At 38.4% G+C, this 19,060-nt stretch overlaps 1 protein-coding gene across 12 annotated transcripts in view; it reads left to right on the top strand.

Moving 5' to 3' along the window:
- Window positions 1–19,060, top strand: part of GRIA4 (glutamate ionotropic receptor AMPA type subunit 4) — a 228,480-nt gene that overhangs the window by 186,214 nt on the left and 23,206 nt on the right. Inside the window, exon 14 of one of the 12 annotated variants that reach the window (XM_088522329.1) lies at window positions 4,175–4,401. The exons of the other annotated variants lie outside the window; for them this stretch is intronic. Coding sequence (XP_088378455.1) covers window positions 4,175–4,202 — 28 coding nt within the window. The 3' untranslated portion in view covers window positions 4,203–4,401. Of the gene's footprint in view, window positions 1–4,174; window positions 4,402–19,060 lie in introns of those variants that run through there. 12 annotated transcript variants of the gene reach the window in all.

The following is a 19,060-nucleotide window of genomic DNA, read 5'->3' as shown; positions in this document are numbered from 1 at the left end:
CTTGGATGCTGATTTCTGAATAAGAAGCTGTTTGTAACATTTTTTTTCTTTCAAATGCCAACACTCAGAAGTATCTCTTCACTTGTTAAAGCACCTTCTTATTTAGAAAAGAAAGTTTGTGTTTCTAGCATTATGCATTTCAGTACTGCCTTCAAACTCACCAGTGTTTCATTAACATGCTATCCAGTGCACTGAGTTAAGTAGGAGAGGTTTTGATTTAGAGTCAGAGCCTCATCTGCTTTTTATTCAAATTGTCAGGGAAATGGAAGCAAAGGTACAAGTTCTGTGTTAAAATTGGCAATATTTACCATCATATTACCTTTGATTTTTAAGGCCAACAAAACTTGCTTTTTTTTCTTCTGGTGAACTTGCCAATTTTATTTAAAGCAAAAGAGCAACTTCTGAACTGAGAAAGTGTGGGCTTTGTAGTTTTAAAGCAACAAGGTGCATGCGAGCATGCGTGGAGAGGCAATGGCATGCTAAGCAACCCACACCCCATAACTGCTTGAATTTTACCCATGTTATCACAAAGATGGGATACAACAGACTCTGATGAGACAGATTCATTAAGAAAATAAGGTGGTACCTGTCTCATTCCACAACTGTAGAGAAAGTGTCACTACCAGTGTGCAAACAACTAGACTGACTACCAACTCACAGATACAACCTGCCTCAAACCTCAGTAGCTTTACCTGTACTACACACTGATGCAAATTACTCAAGTATCATCAGATTCATTTACATCTGCATCAAAAGAAGATTAGTACATGCAGGGGAAAGTCAGGCCAGTTAGTGACTGACTATGAGTTTTTCGTCCTTAACATTCAGTATGATTCAGATTTTTAAAATGTTGTCTTTGCCATGGAATAAAGTAGTAAGAAGAGAAAGGAGTTAAGACAGGTGAAAATGGCAACAATAAAAACACCAATTGTAAAGAAAGGTATGTCCAAAACTCGATAAAGTAGAAGGCAGCATATGATAAGAAAGTGAGGCTTCTTTTCTGGGTATATTTTCAGAGCATGCAGCCACTTATTTATTGTTTCATATTTCTAATATATTGCTATCTCTTTCTGTGTTTCAGAAAACCTAGAAGTGGTAGGCAGTCCTACAGTTATGAGTAGAGCTGCTTTTCCTGCAACTCTGATACTAAAGAAAAGCCCATGGCTGGCACAATTGTGCTTTACTATACCAAAGCATGGGCAAACTTTTTAAGAATCACCTTAGCTGCTGTCATATATGTCCTAGCAGTAGGCCTTTTGCTGTAAGAAGACTTTATGGTGCTCTTTAGTCTGTCGCTCTTTTCAGGACAGTGTCCAACACTAACAACAAGAGACAGCCTATTATAAATTAGCATTATTAGCCAGTGGAAGGTGAATTTGGGTTTATTTCAGGCTTGTTCACTAGGCTAGATGAAAATATCTAGGAGTAATGGGATGGAGACAAAAGACAGCTAGGCAGAGAAAGAAGAGGGACTAATAAGATAGTATCATAGAAAAAGGAGAGGAAGAGCACAGTCATGATTGTAAGGATGAAGTCTAAAATCCCAGCTCCATCCAGCTAAAGACCAAATGCCCATATGTTTCAGGAACTCCCAATATGGTCAAATTGGGCAACAGCAAGTATTATTAGGGTGTTCAATAGCAATTACTTTTCACATTTTGAAACATGGTTAGAAAAGAGGCTTAGGGAGAATCCTACCCAACACAAAAATCAAACAAAATCTTCTTTCAAGCTGTCTTGACTGGCTGCCAATGTCTATGCCTTTCCCGAGCCTTTCTCTCACATGTGCTAAGCTGCTTGTTCTCCTGCTGAATCAGATCCATTGCATCCCATTCCTTCTCCAGCTTCATTGCTAAAACCTCCAGCAACACATCAGTGCTGCTCATCCATTAAAAACATTAAGTGACTTGCTTAATGTTATGGACGAAAATAAAGAACAAGCAACACCTGACATACTAACCACCTCCTTTATATACTGTCTACAGACACTAGTGCCAAGTGAGGAGGAGAAAAGCTTCCCATGTGCTTTTGAACAGAAAAGATAACTTTGTGTTAGACCCAGATAATTATTGGTTAATATTAATTCTCTGTGCAGATGTATTTTATAACTGCATGCTTCAGTATTTTCTGAAATGCTTTAAATTGTAAAATGTGCTGGTTTGATTGCATCTTGCATAGTGTTGCTTCTATTACTGATCAGATGACTTATGTAACTGCTCTCTGCACAGATAATTGCAAATATTGAACATGCAGTTTGAAATTCATGAAGGGCAGACTAGCTAAGTTCATTACATAAAATAGTTAAAAGACATAATTTGCTATGGGAATCGTAAATTCTATATTTTATTTAATAATCATAGTTTCCTATTTGAGTTATGTATAGACCACAAATTATTTGATATAGTTCACAAATAATTGCAAGTAACATATAAATATTAAGCATCCACATTCTATCTTGGGCTATTCAAGACTAGGGAAAATTATCTTTTTTTTTTTCTTACTGAATTATTCATAGCAAATTATTCACTATGCTCTTTCACGTATTTCACGAGACACGTTTCACATTGACATATTTCACACCTATTTCACATGAGATATTTTGTCTTAATCCTCCTCCTGCTTTCAATGATTATTGTAAATTAGGAATTTCTATACTGACAATGTAGTAGCAGGTGCCTAAAATCGATGTAAGTGTATGGAGAATCAGAGTATGTATTTTCACACATATAACACTAGAAAAAGTGCAGTAGTATCCTGTATTACGTAATCACACTTCTGTGTGTAGTATAAGCCTGGCAATAGTTCCCTACCATCACATTACTGGATTCAAGTTCATTTAATAACGTGTTTCATCACCTCATGAAGATGAAATCCATCTGTCAGAGTGATCGATGGACTGATCTCTCTTTTGCTCATGACCCTAGGCATGAGCAAGATAGTGGATTTCAGTGCACAACACTTTCTTAGGGGGGATCCATGCCTTATTGCTGCAGTGTTCAACCAGTAGATATTGGCAAATTTTCATGAACTGTTCTCTGTGCTGGTGAAGGATTAGGATTCATGCATATCACTGGACAGAAGAGAATGAGAAATGCCTGATGTGTGTTTTTTTTTATGCCCACCTGGTGGTACCATGGTTACACATCATGTATGTCTCCTTCCTTCCTTTTCAGTGATATTCATTTCTCTGTAAGGTGGTAAAAGACTGACATATTTGAAAAAGAATGTGATATTGAGGGCAAAGGCTATCATCAAAACAAACAAACAAAAAAGATTTTCTTTCATGGTACTACCAAGCTGTACCTACTGCCTTCTCTTCCTACCACGGTAGGTATCTGTCCAAAACTACTGTGTAGTAATCAGTGTAAAATAATGAGTTTTCTTCTTCTTAAGGTGGTATTTTCAAAGGTGGTTAAGAAGGTGCTGCTTGTCTTCTTAGTAAGATCTGCCTTTGTGAATGTGAATGTGTCATTAGAAGACATTCCTGTGACCAAGCTTTTGGCCACTTTGGAGTGCCATTTGCTTGTCTGCCTTGTCGGTTGCAGTAATCTGTGTTTCTAGAGGGTAGTACCCAGAGATCTTGTGCTATTCAAATCCTATGCCTTGCATGTCCGTGCTTTTCTGTTTTAGATATGTAGGCATCATAAACAAGTTTGAATAGTGATGAGCATGAAAAGAGTTCTTCGCTCTAAGAGGTAAAGAGAAGGAAAGTAGAGGCAATGTTGCCTTAAAAGTACCCTGGAAGTTGTTTTGTACTTTGTGTGCCTTGAAGCTGCTTGATGCAAGGAATGAATGGCTGTTCAGCTAAAAAAAAACAGGAGGTGTCGTTACTTTCTCTGTCCTTGTTTTAAATAAGGGCTCTGTGCTAACCTGTCCTACAGTGCATAGTATGCAGTGTGAATGAGTGAGAGCTGATCAGGTTGTGAGTGTCTGGTCATGCATTTTGAGTCCCATCAGATAAGAGCTGCAAGATTAGATCTAGCTGAATAATGAACTGTTGTGAATAGACATGTTGTGTCTTAGAGACTGGTGATGGTTGTTAACCAATCTGGTGTAATCCAGAACTACATTCAGTTCCCACTAATGCAATTGCAGTTGACGTTTATACATATCAATCTGTGATTTTACATTTCATTATTCAAGGCTTTTGTCTTATTCTGTTTTGTTTTTTTAGTAAAGAAATAACTCCGGTTTGGCTTTAGACAGAAAAGTATATGATGTGAAGAGGAAGAGGAAAAGGGCAACCTGATGATAGCAGTTCTTTGCTGTGTGACAACTGGTGACATGAACTGACTCTTTCTGCTAAAGTGCCAGTTCTTTACCTGTTCTTTACTGTGTTTGTATTCGTGTGTGGTGGTATTCATGTGTTGTATTAATGTGTGGGTTACTTTCCTGATCATTTTAGCAATTGGTGTGAGGTGGAGAAGTATGTGAATGAAGCTATGGGTTTTAGTTTCCATCCCTTGCAAAGGAAGTGTGTTCTGGGCAGTGGTTGGAATAGATTTCTTGTTTTATAATAATTGTGCAATACCTGAAGATTTAACCTGGAGATGAGAGCCCTGTTTTAGAAGGATCGCTGCCTTGTTAATTTGTGAGTTTGTATAAATAAGGAAAAAAAAATGTTATGAAGAAACTCTCAGAAAGGAAAAGGAGGACTTTATAATCTACCATCCTGATCTCAGTGACTTTAGTGAGTGTTCTAGGTTCCCAGGAAACTTATTTTCTCAATGGTACATCTTTAAAATTGCCATTCTTTCATTGCTTAATTTCAGCATGGTTCTGCAGCTGGCAATGCTTTTCAGGTTTATGTCCAGTATGGTCCTTTGGTTAGAAATGCAGGACTGGGGCAAACTTATTTTGGTAGCACATAAACATTGACACAAAATGTTGGCAGATCTTACATAGTATTGGATATTCCTTATTCTTTGATTTGGACCTGTTCTCTCTCAAACAAGCATGGGAAAATAAGAGTAAATCAGATAGTATAATTTCTTGTAATGGGAGACTGAACTTTTTGTCAAATTCTTTCTTTGATGTTTTCAGAGACTGGAGTATTAGGATTGTAAGAGGAATTCCCAAGTCATCATTCACCATTGAAGCTACTTGCTGTTAATACATTATGCTGAGGTGGTACCAGTTTCCATTTTTACCCAGGTTTTATAGATCAATGAACTGATAATTCAGATCGAGTTGTAAGAGAAATGAATCAGAGTCATTACACTATATTCATCAATGAGGATAGATAGAAATGTTCATACTGAAACTCACATTCTTTAGTTTCTTATGATTCCTATTAAAATGGTTTGGTGTGCACAAAAATAGATATAGTAGTGACTATTCCCACTGAATAATGGAAAAACTAGGAAAATTTCTTGGATCTGATCAGCAAGATAGTTTCATTCACTAATGTTTTTCTAACTTTTTGTGTTGTGGAAATCCATTCATCCTCTCAAAACTAGAATTTTCTCATGAGTGAAGTTTCCTTGCCATGGTTGTATTGTATCATGAATTAACCAATTTTCCTGTGCCAGTATTTGTTGTACCCCATATTGTTCCATTTTCAAAGTACTTGACTGGAGATTTTTTTTAACCAGTATCACTGATTCAGCCATTTTAGCATGTGGTCTTTCTAGGCATCTGTGGTACATTTTTCACTCAATGCAGTGTCAAGTTTCTAGAAAGATGTAGAACTAGGCATTGGTAATGTGCACTTGGGTCACTCTGTAGAGGTCTATGTCCTCCGATGTGCTAATCTGGCAATTCAGAGAGAAAAGTGGGTCTGTCCTCTTTGTTCAGCCAATTAACATTGGTGGTGTTCAAGAAACATGTAGATGACACACTTAGGGACATGGTTTAGCAGGCATGGTGGTGATGGGTTTATGGTTGGACTCGATGATCTTGAAAGTCCTTTCCAAACAAAATGATTCTATGATTCTAATGCTGGAATCTAAAGACTTCTCCAGAGCACCCTGACCACAAGCAACCTCCACAGTGAGGAATGATACAGAGCAAGCAAGTTCAATTTATTTCAAATATTTCTCTTTTCCTACCAGAATCTGTAGTCTTGCCCATAATAAACATAATCTAGCTCTTCATAGAGTCTCTGCAGCAGAGTACTCCCTGCAGCAAAGCACTGAGGTACTAGAAACTGATGTTACTTATGTTTGATGTAGAGGAGATACAGAAGCAGCTGGTGGGATAAGGATGATAAAAATATATGAGAAATGTGAAATTACTTGGTTTGACCTTTACTTTTTCCAAACTAGAAACTCTTTGCCCTAGAAAATGCTTCATTAGTCTTTATGCTGCTGCACTGAGTGCACTTTCTCTGTTCTAACAACAACAAAAAAATCAATACATCTTTGAAGCACTTCAAAGAGCCACCCGCGATCTACCTTGCCCTACAGAACCTATTTCTCCATTTCCACTTCCAGGAATTTGTGGGAAATTCATATTGAACAAAGCTCTCTGGGATCTGGAGAAGAGACCCAAGCACCGCAGGAGTTGCTTGTGTTGTACTTCTCATTTGCAGTGCAGGAATAAAGCAAGCACATCACTGACTGCAGATAAAGCTGCTCTGAGAAGCCCATCTCACAGTTTAGTCACAAAAAGTCACAATCTGACATTTCTGCTCATGTCGTTCTGTACCATATGCCAGAGATGGTCCAGAGGTGGGATTTTTAAATTACTAATTGTGAAACAAGGGCTATAAAGTAGGAGTGAAGAGTCAGAGTAAGCTGGAGATAGTGCAGTAATGAGCGCAATGATGCATGGTCTGGAAACAGCAAGAAAACTATTGTCTAGAAAGGTATTTTATATCTAAGTGTTGCAATGGTGATAGGTATTTTTAAATTAGGTGTGGATCTCAGTACAAGAGGTGACAATACTGTTCTTTCCTTCAGATTTGTCATTGCCTTAACAGTACAGTGAAGTAATTTTCTTTCTTTGTTCTTTTTATTTTAGACAATATTTATACAGGATCCTTGTTCTTCTGATATTTATAGATTACTAATAGTAGAACTGTCCTGCGTTATAGAAGTACTGTTTTGGCCAACCATGGTACTTGGTGCCTGAACAAGTTTCATAACAAGCTTATTTTTTACAGCCAATCATATGCAAACACAGTAGGAGCTTGAGATTCTCAAATCTGAACAAACAAAATTTGTCAGGCTGCTCAGAAAAAACGACAAATATCTGAATGTCATCAATGTACTTCCCTCCAGCTATCAGTGAAGACCAGAAGCTCTCAAAAACACTGATAGTGCTGCTGTACACACTTGTCACTGACTTTTACAAAAGTTTCCTAAGGTGCTTGATAACTGTCAACCAATTCCCAGAGTATCCCAGTGGGACACATAAATGTTATGGCTTCCAATCCATAGATGCTCTGAAGAACACACTCTGCTTCTTCGCACTTCAAAAAAATTTCCCGTGCCCTTTTCTCTGCCATTTACTCAGTCCCTTGTAAAGAAGCTCAGCAGAGGGCAAGATGTAGCCCATTATATTTTAACAATGAGGACAGTTATTATTTCTCTTTTCATTACAACTCTCTGGCTGTTTAGGTGTCAATCCCCAGGAAATTGCTAGGCTTCAGAATATGTATTTGCTAAGGGCCAAGCCAGCTACCCTTTGAAGCTGGTGGTAAAGTTCCCACTAAGTAAAAGACCTATCCTACTAAGATAATAATTGTCCAGGCAAATTGTAGGTAGACTGTAGAAAGAGCACAGGCTGCTGAAAGGCATCTCAGCAGCTTGTAACAATACCTCCCTATGTATCTGACATTTGAGAAATGAATAGCATCTTAAAATCAGTTTGCCATTAAACCTGTGTGATAGTTGCAGAACTGCCCACTTCCAAATAACGATAAGAGACAGACTCCTGAGAGACAAAGAAAAGAACATTTTGTCTTTTCTACAAGCTCTGCTTCTTGTGAGAAGTTCCAACCCAATTCTGGAAAAAAAAAAGTTTGTTTCTTATTGGACCAGTATCTTAGACTATTATGTTCTGTCCTAGGGTAGGCTTTACGGAGGGAATGAACTCCTTAGAATGCATAATGAAAAGATGTTCCATTAAAAAAGCACAAAACAGAATTCAGAAGGCAAAAGATTGACATTCAGTTTGGTCACCAGATTCCTGTGCTGTTTCTGCATATTGTTTTAGCTATTCTGTGTCTTGACATGATACGTTTAAAATGACACTATTCCTCTGCTGCAGCAAAATGCTCAAAAAATGCCCTGGTTCCAGATGAAAATGTCCATACGTGCATCTAGCTAACAACATCAGTTTAAAAGTTTGTGTGATAAAAAGAGTGACTTGTCAATACTTATTTCTTTGAACTGGTCTGTATTGTTCAAGTTTGTTTCTTTCTTTTTTTTTTTCCCTAACTGTCTTTAGATATCTTTTTCTCAGGTCTCTCTATATTTTTATAGGGAGAAGCCTTGCCCTCCGTTTTCTTTTTTCCTCACTTCTTCCCCTCCCAATTAAGTCCCTGAGTAAGAATTTAATCAAAGTAGTGAAAGGATTTAGCTCCTGTTTAACATCTGTGTAATGGAAGAACCAACTCTCCTGTATCCTTCATTCCTAACACCAGGGAGAGGTGAGGCCTGCAGGTGAGAGTTCTCTGAACATCTGGCTGCCCATCTGTTACCTCTGTAAGAGGCATTCTGTGTACATGATTACCCATTAGGCTCATTCCAATCTATTGCTTCTCTGTTTCATTTTAGAGAAGTCAAAATTTGCAGTCCTGGTTGTCTTAAGTATGGCTCTTACTATTAAAACGAGACTTTTAGCTCCCTCAATATGGATTTAGGCACCTAATTTTGCACACAGCAATGTGGAAGTTCTTTTTATAACACTTCATGTGGTGTCATTTGCATTATTCAGATCTATTTTGGATCTGAAAAGTCTGAGTTTACTGAAAAAAATCAGCGAACCCAGCTGGACATCTGGGAGTTACTTCCCAGAGAATGTCTCAACTTTTCTGGTTAAGTCATAGCATCAAAATTCCAGTTGCCAAATTCTTCATATTTTTATGAAATGTAAGAATTCTTTGTGTTTTCACATGGATAATTCTCCATATGTTTTTAAAATATATTTTCAGACAATATTTTTGAATTTGAGATTTTCCAGAAAAGCTTTTTCCTGTTACACAAACCAGTGTAAACACCAGGATGCAGGCCGAGGGTCAGCTCTTTATTGGTGCTAATTAGAAGATTATGTCCTTCTATGTGAAAAGCTGTGGGAAAAGCTTACATTTAGGTTTTCTGCGCTGTGTGAGACCCATTGCCTCCGGTCTTTATCAGTAAATGTTAGTGTTTTGATTATATTTTGACCTTACCTGCTAATGAGGTGTTTTTTCTTTCAAATCTTCATGAACACTTGGCAATTAGTTCTCCTTGTGCAGAATATTGTCAAGTCAGACTATGAAAGTATAGGTAAAAGTGAGCAGAAAGTTGTTAGTTTCCTGAGGACTAAAGATATGCTCCTGTAACAGCTAAATAAACAGGGTGCTGCTTTCTACATCTCTTTCAGACAATGGGCAATTTTACAAGACTGCTTCCAAGAGTGCACTTAGGTCGTCCCATTTGTGGGTTGCAAGAGAAGGTATAATGACATCAAATAAAATAATTGCAAGTAGATATGCCACATCTAGAATACTACATCCTCTTTTGCCCTTCCTAAGAAAAACATCAATAAAGAAGCTATTTCAGTGGAGGGCCATCAGGGTGGTTGGGAGTGAGGCACTTAACCTGAGAGGAGAGGCTGGGGTGTCTGGGTTTGTTCAGCCTGCAGCAGAGGTGGCTTCAGGGGGATCTAAAAGGTGCTTCTCAGTGCCTCCAGGGAAGACATGACCGAGACAGAACCAGGCCCTTCACAGCAGTTTGCAGGGAGGACAAGGGACAATGAGCTGAAGTTGAAACTAGGCTCATGCTAGGTGTGAGGAGAATCTTTTCCCTATGAGGATAGTCAGGCAATGGTACAGGTTGCCTAGAGAGATTGTTCAGTGTCCATCTTTGACGATTTTCAATAGCTATCTGGATGAAGCTCTGAGCAACCTGGCCTGACCTCAGAGCTGATGCCTGTGTGACCAGGAGCTTAGACCAGAGGTCTCCTGATAACCCTTCCAACCTGAATTATCTTTTGATCCCATTGTGCCAATCAATGATAGAGGTGAAAAGGGCACCTCCAGCCATCACGTTCAATCTCTTGGAACACCAGGAATATTTGGAAAATGGAAGAAGGAGCTTACAGAGTTGGATGCTGAAGTTTTCTTCCTGGTAGATTTTCTCCCCTGCATGTGAAAAGGCTGTTCCTAACCACCTGGCTTCAGTTATGATTTCTGTGAATCAAATGTCAATTAACTTGTTTCAATCTAAATCCCAATCTCATGCTGAGAGAGCAAAAGAGAATGGAGTATCTGCATTTAATGGAAGGAGTGTCAGGGCTCTGAATCTCTGCTTTGCAAAGGTGCAGGGACCTTAACTTCCCGAGTGGCCTCATATAGCTGCTGGATAAGTGACCGTAAGGGTCAAGGAGGCAAGAGTTCTCTGATTGTGTGAGGCAGACCACTCACACCGGCTCTCACCATGGGAGAAGTTATGTAGGAAAATCAGGAACATCTCACATTTAAGACTGAGCTGAGAGAATTTGTGTGTATGGTTAAGCTTAGCCTATCACTAAGAAATAAGTGAATCTCATAGGGAGGTCGGAAGACTAAATTCTATATCCAGATTGAACAACTGCCCAAAAAGGCCAAAGATTTCTGAGTCAAAGAAATGTGGCTGAGTGCAAGACTGGAAATCATGTCAGACTGATAAGATTTATTATGATCCTATTTCTGATTTTCAGGGAGTCTTGAAGGAAGTCTGGTCACCGTCTGACTTTAATTAAACCTTTGCAAGTAGAGGGTAATGACAATTGCCCATCAACCTCAGAGGGGTATAGGGAAGATTAATAACCTAAAGTGCTCTGAATATGTGAAGTCCTTTCCTTTTTCAGCAGTTTGTATTATTATTAAAAATCTATGGAATTGTGTGACACAAAATCAACCCCACAATAGACTTCTCAGTGTCTTGGATCAAAGAGACTGTTTTGGAGACAAGACAATAAGGAAAGTGTAACCCCAACTAATGGGTTCTTAAACATGGTCTAATGACCAGATGGTATTCTGTCTTCCCCTTAGGAAACATTAGAAGAAATCTTCATTGCCAATGGACACAGTTGCCTCCTGCTTGTTCTTATTAATCATGGGAGCATGTATTCAGGATCAATAATTGCATTATTTGAATGTCCATATCTGTTGTTTTCTCTATTGCCTGTTGCTTATGTTTGTGCTTAGCTCTAACTGGTACTAGTGTTGGTGCACTTGCATTTTCTGCAATCTACATGGCTGTGCCAATTGCAGCAGCATTATATAGCTCATTGCCAGAGGGATTGGATTGCCCTTGTCTGATAATTTCACCTGATCTTGGACTGATGTTCAGCTGGCTTCAGGGCATATTAATTATCAGAACACAGATATTGGACCAACCATCTCATCTAGTTGCTGGCACCGTTTGTGTTTGTCTCAGCCTATCAGATCTTCCTCATTAACTTCTGTGATAATATTCTGACAGAAAGTCCTAGGAACTCTTCCAACTAATCCGCATTTTGGCTGCTAACCAAATAAGGCTTTATATGACACAACTGTAATTGCTTCATTTGTATGGTATTGATCTGCCATTAGGCAAAACACAAGCCAGCATTTCAGTAAGACTCAAGTTATGCCATATTATTTATTGTTTGCATTGCAGTTGCAGCTTCAGTTCCCACCTGGGGAATAGACCCCTATGTTTCTCTCAGTCTCCAATTCTAATTAAAATAATGGACTTCAAAGTCTTACTTTATAATTAGACCAAGAATTAGGAAACTATCTCTTAGTAGGGATCTTTTGATTTATTTATGGTTTTCTAATCCTTTTTGCCAAAAGAACATCAATATGAAGTCCCAGAAAAAAAAAAAATGCAGCAATGTGGAAATCTCTCTTGCCTCTTCTCAGTCTAATTTTAACTCTGAAAAGAGTATATCAGCCACACTCTTCTTATTAGGCAATGGTCTGTTTCTGGCAACCATAAAAATCAGGCATCTGTTTTGATTTCTCAGTGTCACCAATTGCTTTTGACACAGTGGCCATGTTATGTTAATACCTCTGTGGACACTGCTGTCAATGAATGAATGAACTCATAAGCAAACTGCATATTTGCTCTGTGGCTTTCTCATGTGAGGGAAAAGGCTTTTTCTTCAGCACCAGAGAAAAACAGTGGATGAGCAGACAGCTGATATTACAGTATTTTCAGTACCATATGATATGTTGATGGTATTTAACTTTTCAGTAATTTCATTCTTCTTCCTTTTCAAAGTGAGACTGGGAATTTGAGAGTTGACTGGCTGAAAGTCAAATCAGATAAGTAAAAGATTGGTGCTCATTAGAAACAGCGAAAGAAAATAATAGCTTTGGTTCCTAAAATATAGTTTCAGAAATTCCATAGAATCTGTCTGCTCCTCAAATTCTTGAGAGTAGTAATAAGTTCATTTTTCTCCAGCTGCAGCTGCCGAGGAGATTGCAAGAGGGCTTTAGTTGTTGTTGTTTCTCCCCACCACCATTTTCACTGTGACATTAATGTCTCTGCCATCCTGAAAGTGGTTAAACACATATCAGCTTGCTTGGATTTTCTTTTGAAGACATCTCAGAAACATTGGCTAGGACAGAGCACTTCTTTCAGCATATACAGTATAGTGTTCTCTTGAATCCAGTCTATCAGAAATAGTGATAAATAAATGAATAAACTCTCAGAAGGTATAGCAATTGTTGCCTGTTTAAACTAATGTTTTAGAGTGATGCTTTAAACTAGTTTAAACTAATGTTCTTAGAGCAACAAAGAAAGATGATTAAGGGACTAGAATGTCTATCGTATGAGGAAAGACTAAGCAAGCTGGGCCTGTTTAGCCTGGAGAAGAGAAGGCTGAGAGGAGATTTGATCAACATGTTCAAGTACCTGAGGGGTGAATGTAGAGAGGATGGGGTCAGGCCGCTCCATGGTGGCCGGTGAAAGAACAAGGGGTAACGGGAGCAAGTTGAAACACAGGAAGTTTGATCTCCATATGAGGAAGAACTTCTTTTCTGTGAGGGTGACAGAGCCCTGGAACAGGCTGCCCAGAGAGGCTGTGGAGTCTCCTTCTCTGGAGATCTTCCAAACCCACCTGGATGCCACCCTGTGCCCCATGCTCTGGGTGTCCCTGCTTGAGCAGGGGGCTTGGACTAGATGATCTCTAGAGGTCCCTTCCAACCTTAACCATTCTGTGATTCTGTGATTCTGTGATTCTGTAATGTAATATGAAAACTATTTTCCATAAATATTGGCACAAGTGACCTTGTTATGAGTTTTACCTGCACTGTCATCGATAGTAAAGACGAACATTATAAAGATATTTTTGAAAGGGAAATCATAATTTTCATATGCAGCTTTTTTTCCTTCTCCAGTTGAAAAATAATAGTGTAACTCATCTATAATTTGTCTTATTAACGTAGTCAAAATTCTGAAAATTAGGTCAATCCACAGACACAAAATGGAGACAGTATTCCACAAATGCAAAAGAAAGGTCTCACATAGTCATGTTTTACTCCTCTTAGACATTGCCCTACTTCAGTAAACAATATTATCTTGATTTGTTTGATTTTCTCAATCTGTTCATTTCCTGTGAGGTCTGCTATTGAAAGGCCTTTGGTATTTGCCAGAGAAATGTCAATGTGCAAATTATTTATTTCTAAAAAAGCTGTTTGCTACGCATCAATCAGGATAGACAGTAGCTTACCATTTCTTAAACTAACATCTTAAACTAAACAGTTTTTTATAATGAGGTCTCCCTGCTTGCAAGGAATAAGATGCAGCAACATAGCACAAGGACTAGAATATCAGGAAAGAGCATTTCAAATCAAATATATGCCTCTCATGTATCTTAACAGAACGTATTGATAAAGGGTGAGATGCAGCCTGATATAAGTGAAAGTTGAACTCTGAACAATCTTTTCCAACATTGCAAATTTTTAAAAAAATCTTTAGAAAATGCGAGCGACTGTACACTATGGTATCAAGAAAGGTCTTGGATTTGTTATATATGACAAGCGTACACTTATGTAGAAATAGGACTAGTTACGAATTGGAAAGCTTAAGTTGTGCAGAGACACCAACATGACATTTGCTGAGAGCCAGCAATGAGTTCTGCTGGTTTCTAGAGGCCACAATAGCTTTCTTTTTCTGGAGATAGGCGATTCAACCTGGGTCTGGACTACAGCAGAAACAGCATACACAAAGAATCTTCCCATGGATGAATGCTGTGAAATGCTTAGTCTGATCTGAGGTACAGCATTTCTGCCACTGCTGGGGTGTGTTGAATGGAATGAAAAACAAGAAGCTACTGAAGCAGCTGCCACCTGCACTGTGTTGGAAGATTTTGGATATACCAAAATTTTCCTGTGCCTAGGGTGGCCAAAGTCTGCATTCTTGATGGGGAGTAGAAAAATCTCCAAGTGATATCAGTCTCAGAGAGATGGACATAAGCAGGAACAACTTCCTAAGCTCTAAGGAACTGCACCCCATTTCTATTTAATGAGCACTGGATTGTGTCCATAAGGGATACCATCTTTCTGGGCTTGTCCTGAATGAAAATAGGAGCTCCAAAACATTCAGAAGCATAAATCTAAAATTCCTAATGAATATGTCTAAAGTATTACATAAAACACATTTAAATCTACTGACCAGCATCAGCAATGATGCATAATGTTTTAAATCCTACTGAAATCGTTACACATAAAAAAAAAAAAAAAAAAAAAGAACCTCCTACCCTTTCTTGTCAATGCTCTTTTTTTTTTTTCTTCGTTTAGAGACCTTCAATGAAGGAGTTAGTGGGGAGGCAGGTGAAACAGAATCCAAACACTTTCCTGGAACCAGGCCATGAGGAAAGGGCTGCTTTACTGGCGGGTGTAAAAGGTCCATCATGTTTGGTCATCTCAGGCCATGCCAGAGATGAATCTTGCCCCATCTGAAATAATACATTAAACTGTTTGAGGGCATATATTAATACATGCTCATTTTACTGAATTCATAACTTAAATTCTTTCAGTAACATAAAATGTATAAGCCAAGTAAAGAGCTCTAGATTCTTTATGCTCCTGAGACAAGAGTTTCAAAGCAGTCAGCACTGAGCTAAGTCTATGCATAGGGAAATTCCCAGAGTGTGGAAACAAAGTTATAACAGCCCTAAAATAGTTTCAAAAAATCCCACTCAAGTCTTTAAAACAGGTATTTTCTGTTGCAGGTACTGGGCTACAGCAGCATATTGGCATAATCCTGTTTATACTGCAACCAGCAAGAAAAAAAAATACTTTTGCAAAGTAGCGTCAGACAACTGAGGATTAAGTGATTGTTAGCCAAATGTAGAATAGTTCATAGTTTAGAAAAACTAGTATTTCTATTTTTATTAAAGGACATTTACAGAACTGATAATCCTCAGGACAATTTTACCTTTTTTTTTTTGTTTTTTTTTTTTTCCTTTACAGCAAAGCTTTATGTAAAGCACAGAGACAGGCTGACTTGCTTTAGCAGGTCAAATGCTCTTTTCTTTTACCTAAGCAAAATATATGTTGGATTGCTTGTGCCAAGAAGCTTTTGCATGCTCTAATTGGAGTATCGTGCTGCAAGAGAGCTTTCAATATATGTAAATAATTTAAACGACGGTCAGCAGACCTCTAGCTGGTGTAAATTTTCAGAACTTCCTTGAATTCAAAGTAGGTATGGCTTTTTGTAGCAGCAGTGGGTCTCCCATTAATTGGAACGCCCGCTGATCCTCAAGATGTCAGAATTTTGCTCATATTTGTTTACAAAGCACAGTTCAAGTAAATGAGCTGCATACTCACGCTATACAGAGGAGCTGTAAAGACTTCCTGCCTCTGTTAATTAACAGTTTTATTTAGATGGCTAAATGTAGGGTGATATACTTATTTTAATTAGAGACAACTGAAAAGTATTTGAGCTTTGCTTTTAATTCCTCACCTCTAAATAAAAGAGAACACTCTTAAAAAGATACTTAATTCCTAGTGTTAGTAAAATGTTTTGAGATGTATTTGATAGAGGTGATCAAAATGCAATCAATAGTGGATCTTTAAATAACGTTTAGAAATGTTTACTTCTAATGCAGCATGAAGCCAAAAGAAAACAACCTGTCAATTGCTTTTTTTTTTTTTTTTCCCAAAATTGAGCTTTCTTCAGGCCATTTCCTCAGAGGTATGTACATTTTGCAAGATCCAGTTCAATAGGCACCCACTGTCCCGTGTAATCCTCAGCTGGTCCTATGCTCTTCCCTTGAGAGACTTGATCTAGGCCTTTCTCTAAAATATATGTGTATAGAAATGTAAGAATAGCAGAAGGGCCTGAGAGATCCCACTGCAGAATAGCTAATAATGTTGTGAAAGCTTGAAGCTTGAACATTGGTAGTTTTCTGTAGAATATAAATAATGAGGCAACCTATTAGAGTAAGTGCCAGGGACTCTATTTTTGTTTGAACTATCAGCTAAATGTAAAAACCTCCTGGTATAAGTATACCATTCTTCATAGAAATAGCAATGCAAATATCATGAAAATCTTTAAAAATTCCATTTTAAAAATCCTATAATTTTTGAATGTGTTTAAAAATACATGATTTCCAAACTGACACTTTGTTTTAAACTTTTGTTTTTCTTGTAAAAATGCTCTTGCATTTAGGTCTCTTTTTAATATTTGCATTATTGATCCTTCAAGTCTTCTGAGTATAGAATGATGTAAGCTTTGGCTACATCTTCCTCATTAAAGGAGTGCTTGTTTCATTCCTAATTTATTAAATATATTCAGCCAGGGCATGCAGCTTTACACTTAATTTCTCATGATGAGTTGTCAAACTCTTGAGCCGCACTGTGTATGTGTAGTATTACAATCCGCCATCAATGCTTTTCAAAACATCATTAAAATATATTGCTCAGAAAATGGGCAGTTTTTAATTTTTTGCTTGGTAAGGTTGCATTTTAATTTTTCATGTTCAAAATCATTTGAACAAGCTATAAAAATACAGCAGCTCTTATTTCTCTAAATTTGTCTGAGGCAGATCCTTGGCTTATCCAGGAAATACTAGATTTTATGGTGAGAGGAGCCTGCCATGAAGCTGTGACCTTCTGTTCCCAAGCCACCTGGGCTAGACTAGATCATAAAGGAGTAACTGTGATTTACATCACTGAAATAAGGTCACTGAACTTGTTTTCAAAAGGCCCTGTCTCTGCTTTATCTTATCCTGCTAATTCCAGGAACCTGCCCCAGTTGTGGCAAAGGGGTCATCTTGGAGTGGCTGTGTGGGCAAATGGTTATGGGGAGAGCCAACTAAGAGCCATCTAATATTCTTTGAGTTGCCTGAGACAGAGCTTGGGCACATTGTGAACTGCCAACACACCATTGACTGTCATCACTTGGTACTCATGTAGTGCAGGGTAGACTTGAGGAAACGTTCCTTCCTTCAAGCCCTCCTCTTGGTCTACAACTGCAACCATTACTTTGCTTCCCTTTGTGCAGTAGCTTTCGGTCCTTACTGCTAGTCATCTGAGATTTGCACAAAATTTCTCTCAAAACAAAATAATCAAGATTTTCAATGAAGTGAAAAACTGAAAACTTGTATTTCTCCTCTGGTCATGTGTGGACTGTCCATGGGGCTTTGATAATTCAAAATTCTACTATTTGTCTGAAGGTAGATGTGAGTTCAGAGAATCTGGGGATCATCAGAGGTGGCATTCCTTTATATGATAAATGCTGTGATGTCACACCTGAAATGCCTGTGGAAAAAAAAAAAGTCTTTAATTACTTTGCCTTTAGAAACTGTGGTAGTAGCATCAGCAGCCTTAGATTGGTCAGCTGTGCTATAAGGCTGTGCTTATGAAGCTCTCTGTTTATGCAAAGTCTCTTTAGTAACTCATTTTATTTTTGCATATGCCACTTGTTCATTGTTTGAGATGAACAGGATCCCAGAAACAATCCCAAGCAATGAGATGGCAGTGTTGCCATCTGTTAAAATGAAGGCTGAATTTCACCAAGAATCGGACCAAAATTCAGCAGATCCTTTTGGTGTCTAAAATGCAAGTTACACAGAATTTGTGCACCTAAGTTCAGGAAAAAGATTCAGGAAAAATGTGAAACCTGTTTAAATAGGTAAGAGGCTTTATTTTTCTTGCCAGAACTCCACCAGGTGCCAGGATTGCTATTAAATTATCCCAGTAGAAATCCTGCCTTTATTGTAAAGAGTACCCAGGGACCTGTCTGCAAGTTTAGCCCGTTTAATATTCAGGAACAAGTTTTTGTCACCTGATCCTGTTAGAGGTTTTCTTTGCTGGATGTGCTCAGATCAAGGCTGACTACTCTGAATTATGTTCACAGTGGGCACTGAGTGCCTGCCTCTTGCATGGCAGCCCATTGGTTAGCGCTGTAACCCAGGGAGGGACAGCTTGATCTAGAACAATTCTTATCATGAGCAAAGTAGACCCCTAGTTGATGTATAAACCCTGAGTTTGCACCAGGACCTCTGGAGATTATCTGTTTCAACACCCTGCTCAAGCAGTCAGCTACAGCAGATTGCCTGGGACCGTGTCAAGTTGGGTTTTGAATGTTTCTGAGGACAGATAGTCCACAAAATCTCTGGAGAACCTGCTCAAGTTCAACACCCTCTCACAGTAAAAAGTCTTCCTTATGTTCAGATGAGATTTCACGTGTGTCCATTTCCTCTTATCCCATCGAGTACTACAAGATGAGTCTGCCTCCATGTTATTTATACCTTTCCATCACACGTTTATATGCATTGGTAAGATCCTCCTGAGCTTCATCTTCTCCAGGCTGAAAATCCCAGCTCTCTTAGCCTCTCTTCATACGAAAGATGCTCCAGTCCCGTAATCACAATTGCGGCCTTTGCTGCGCTTTCTCCAGGATTTTTTTTTTTCTTTTGTTCTGGGGAGCCC

This window comes from Tinamus guttatus, unplaced genomic scaffold, assembly GCF_059628265.1.
Source record: "Tinamus guttatus ecotype Peru unplaced genomic scaffold, ASM5962826v1 Tinamus_guttatus_pri_ptg000150l, whole genome shotgun sequence".
In the NCBI taxonomy this organism is placed as follows: Eukaryota; Metazoa; Chordata; class Aves; order Tinamiformes; family Tinamidae; genus Tinamus; species Tinamus guttatus.
Note: the sequence above shows the minus strand (reverse complement) of the source record. Positions and strands in the feature narration are given on the sequence as shown.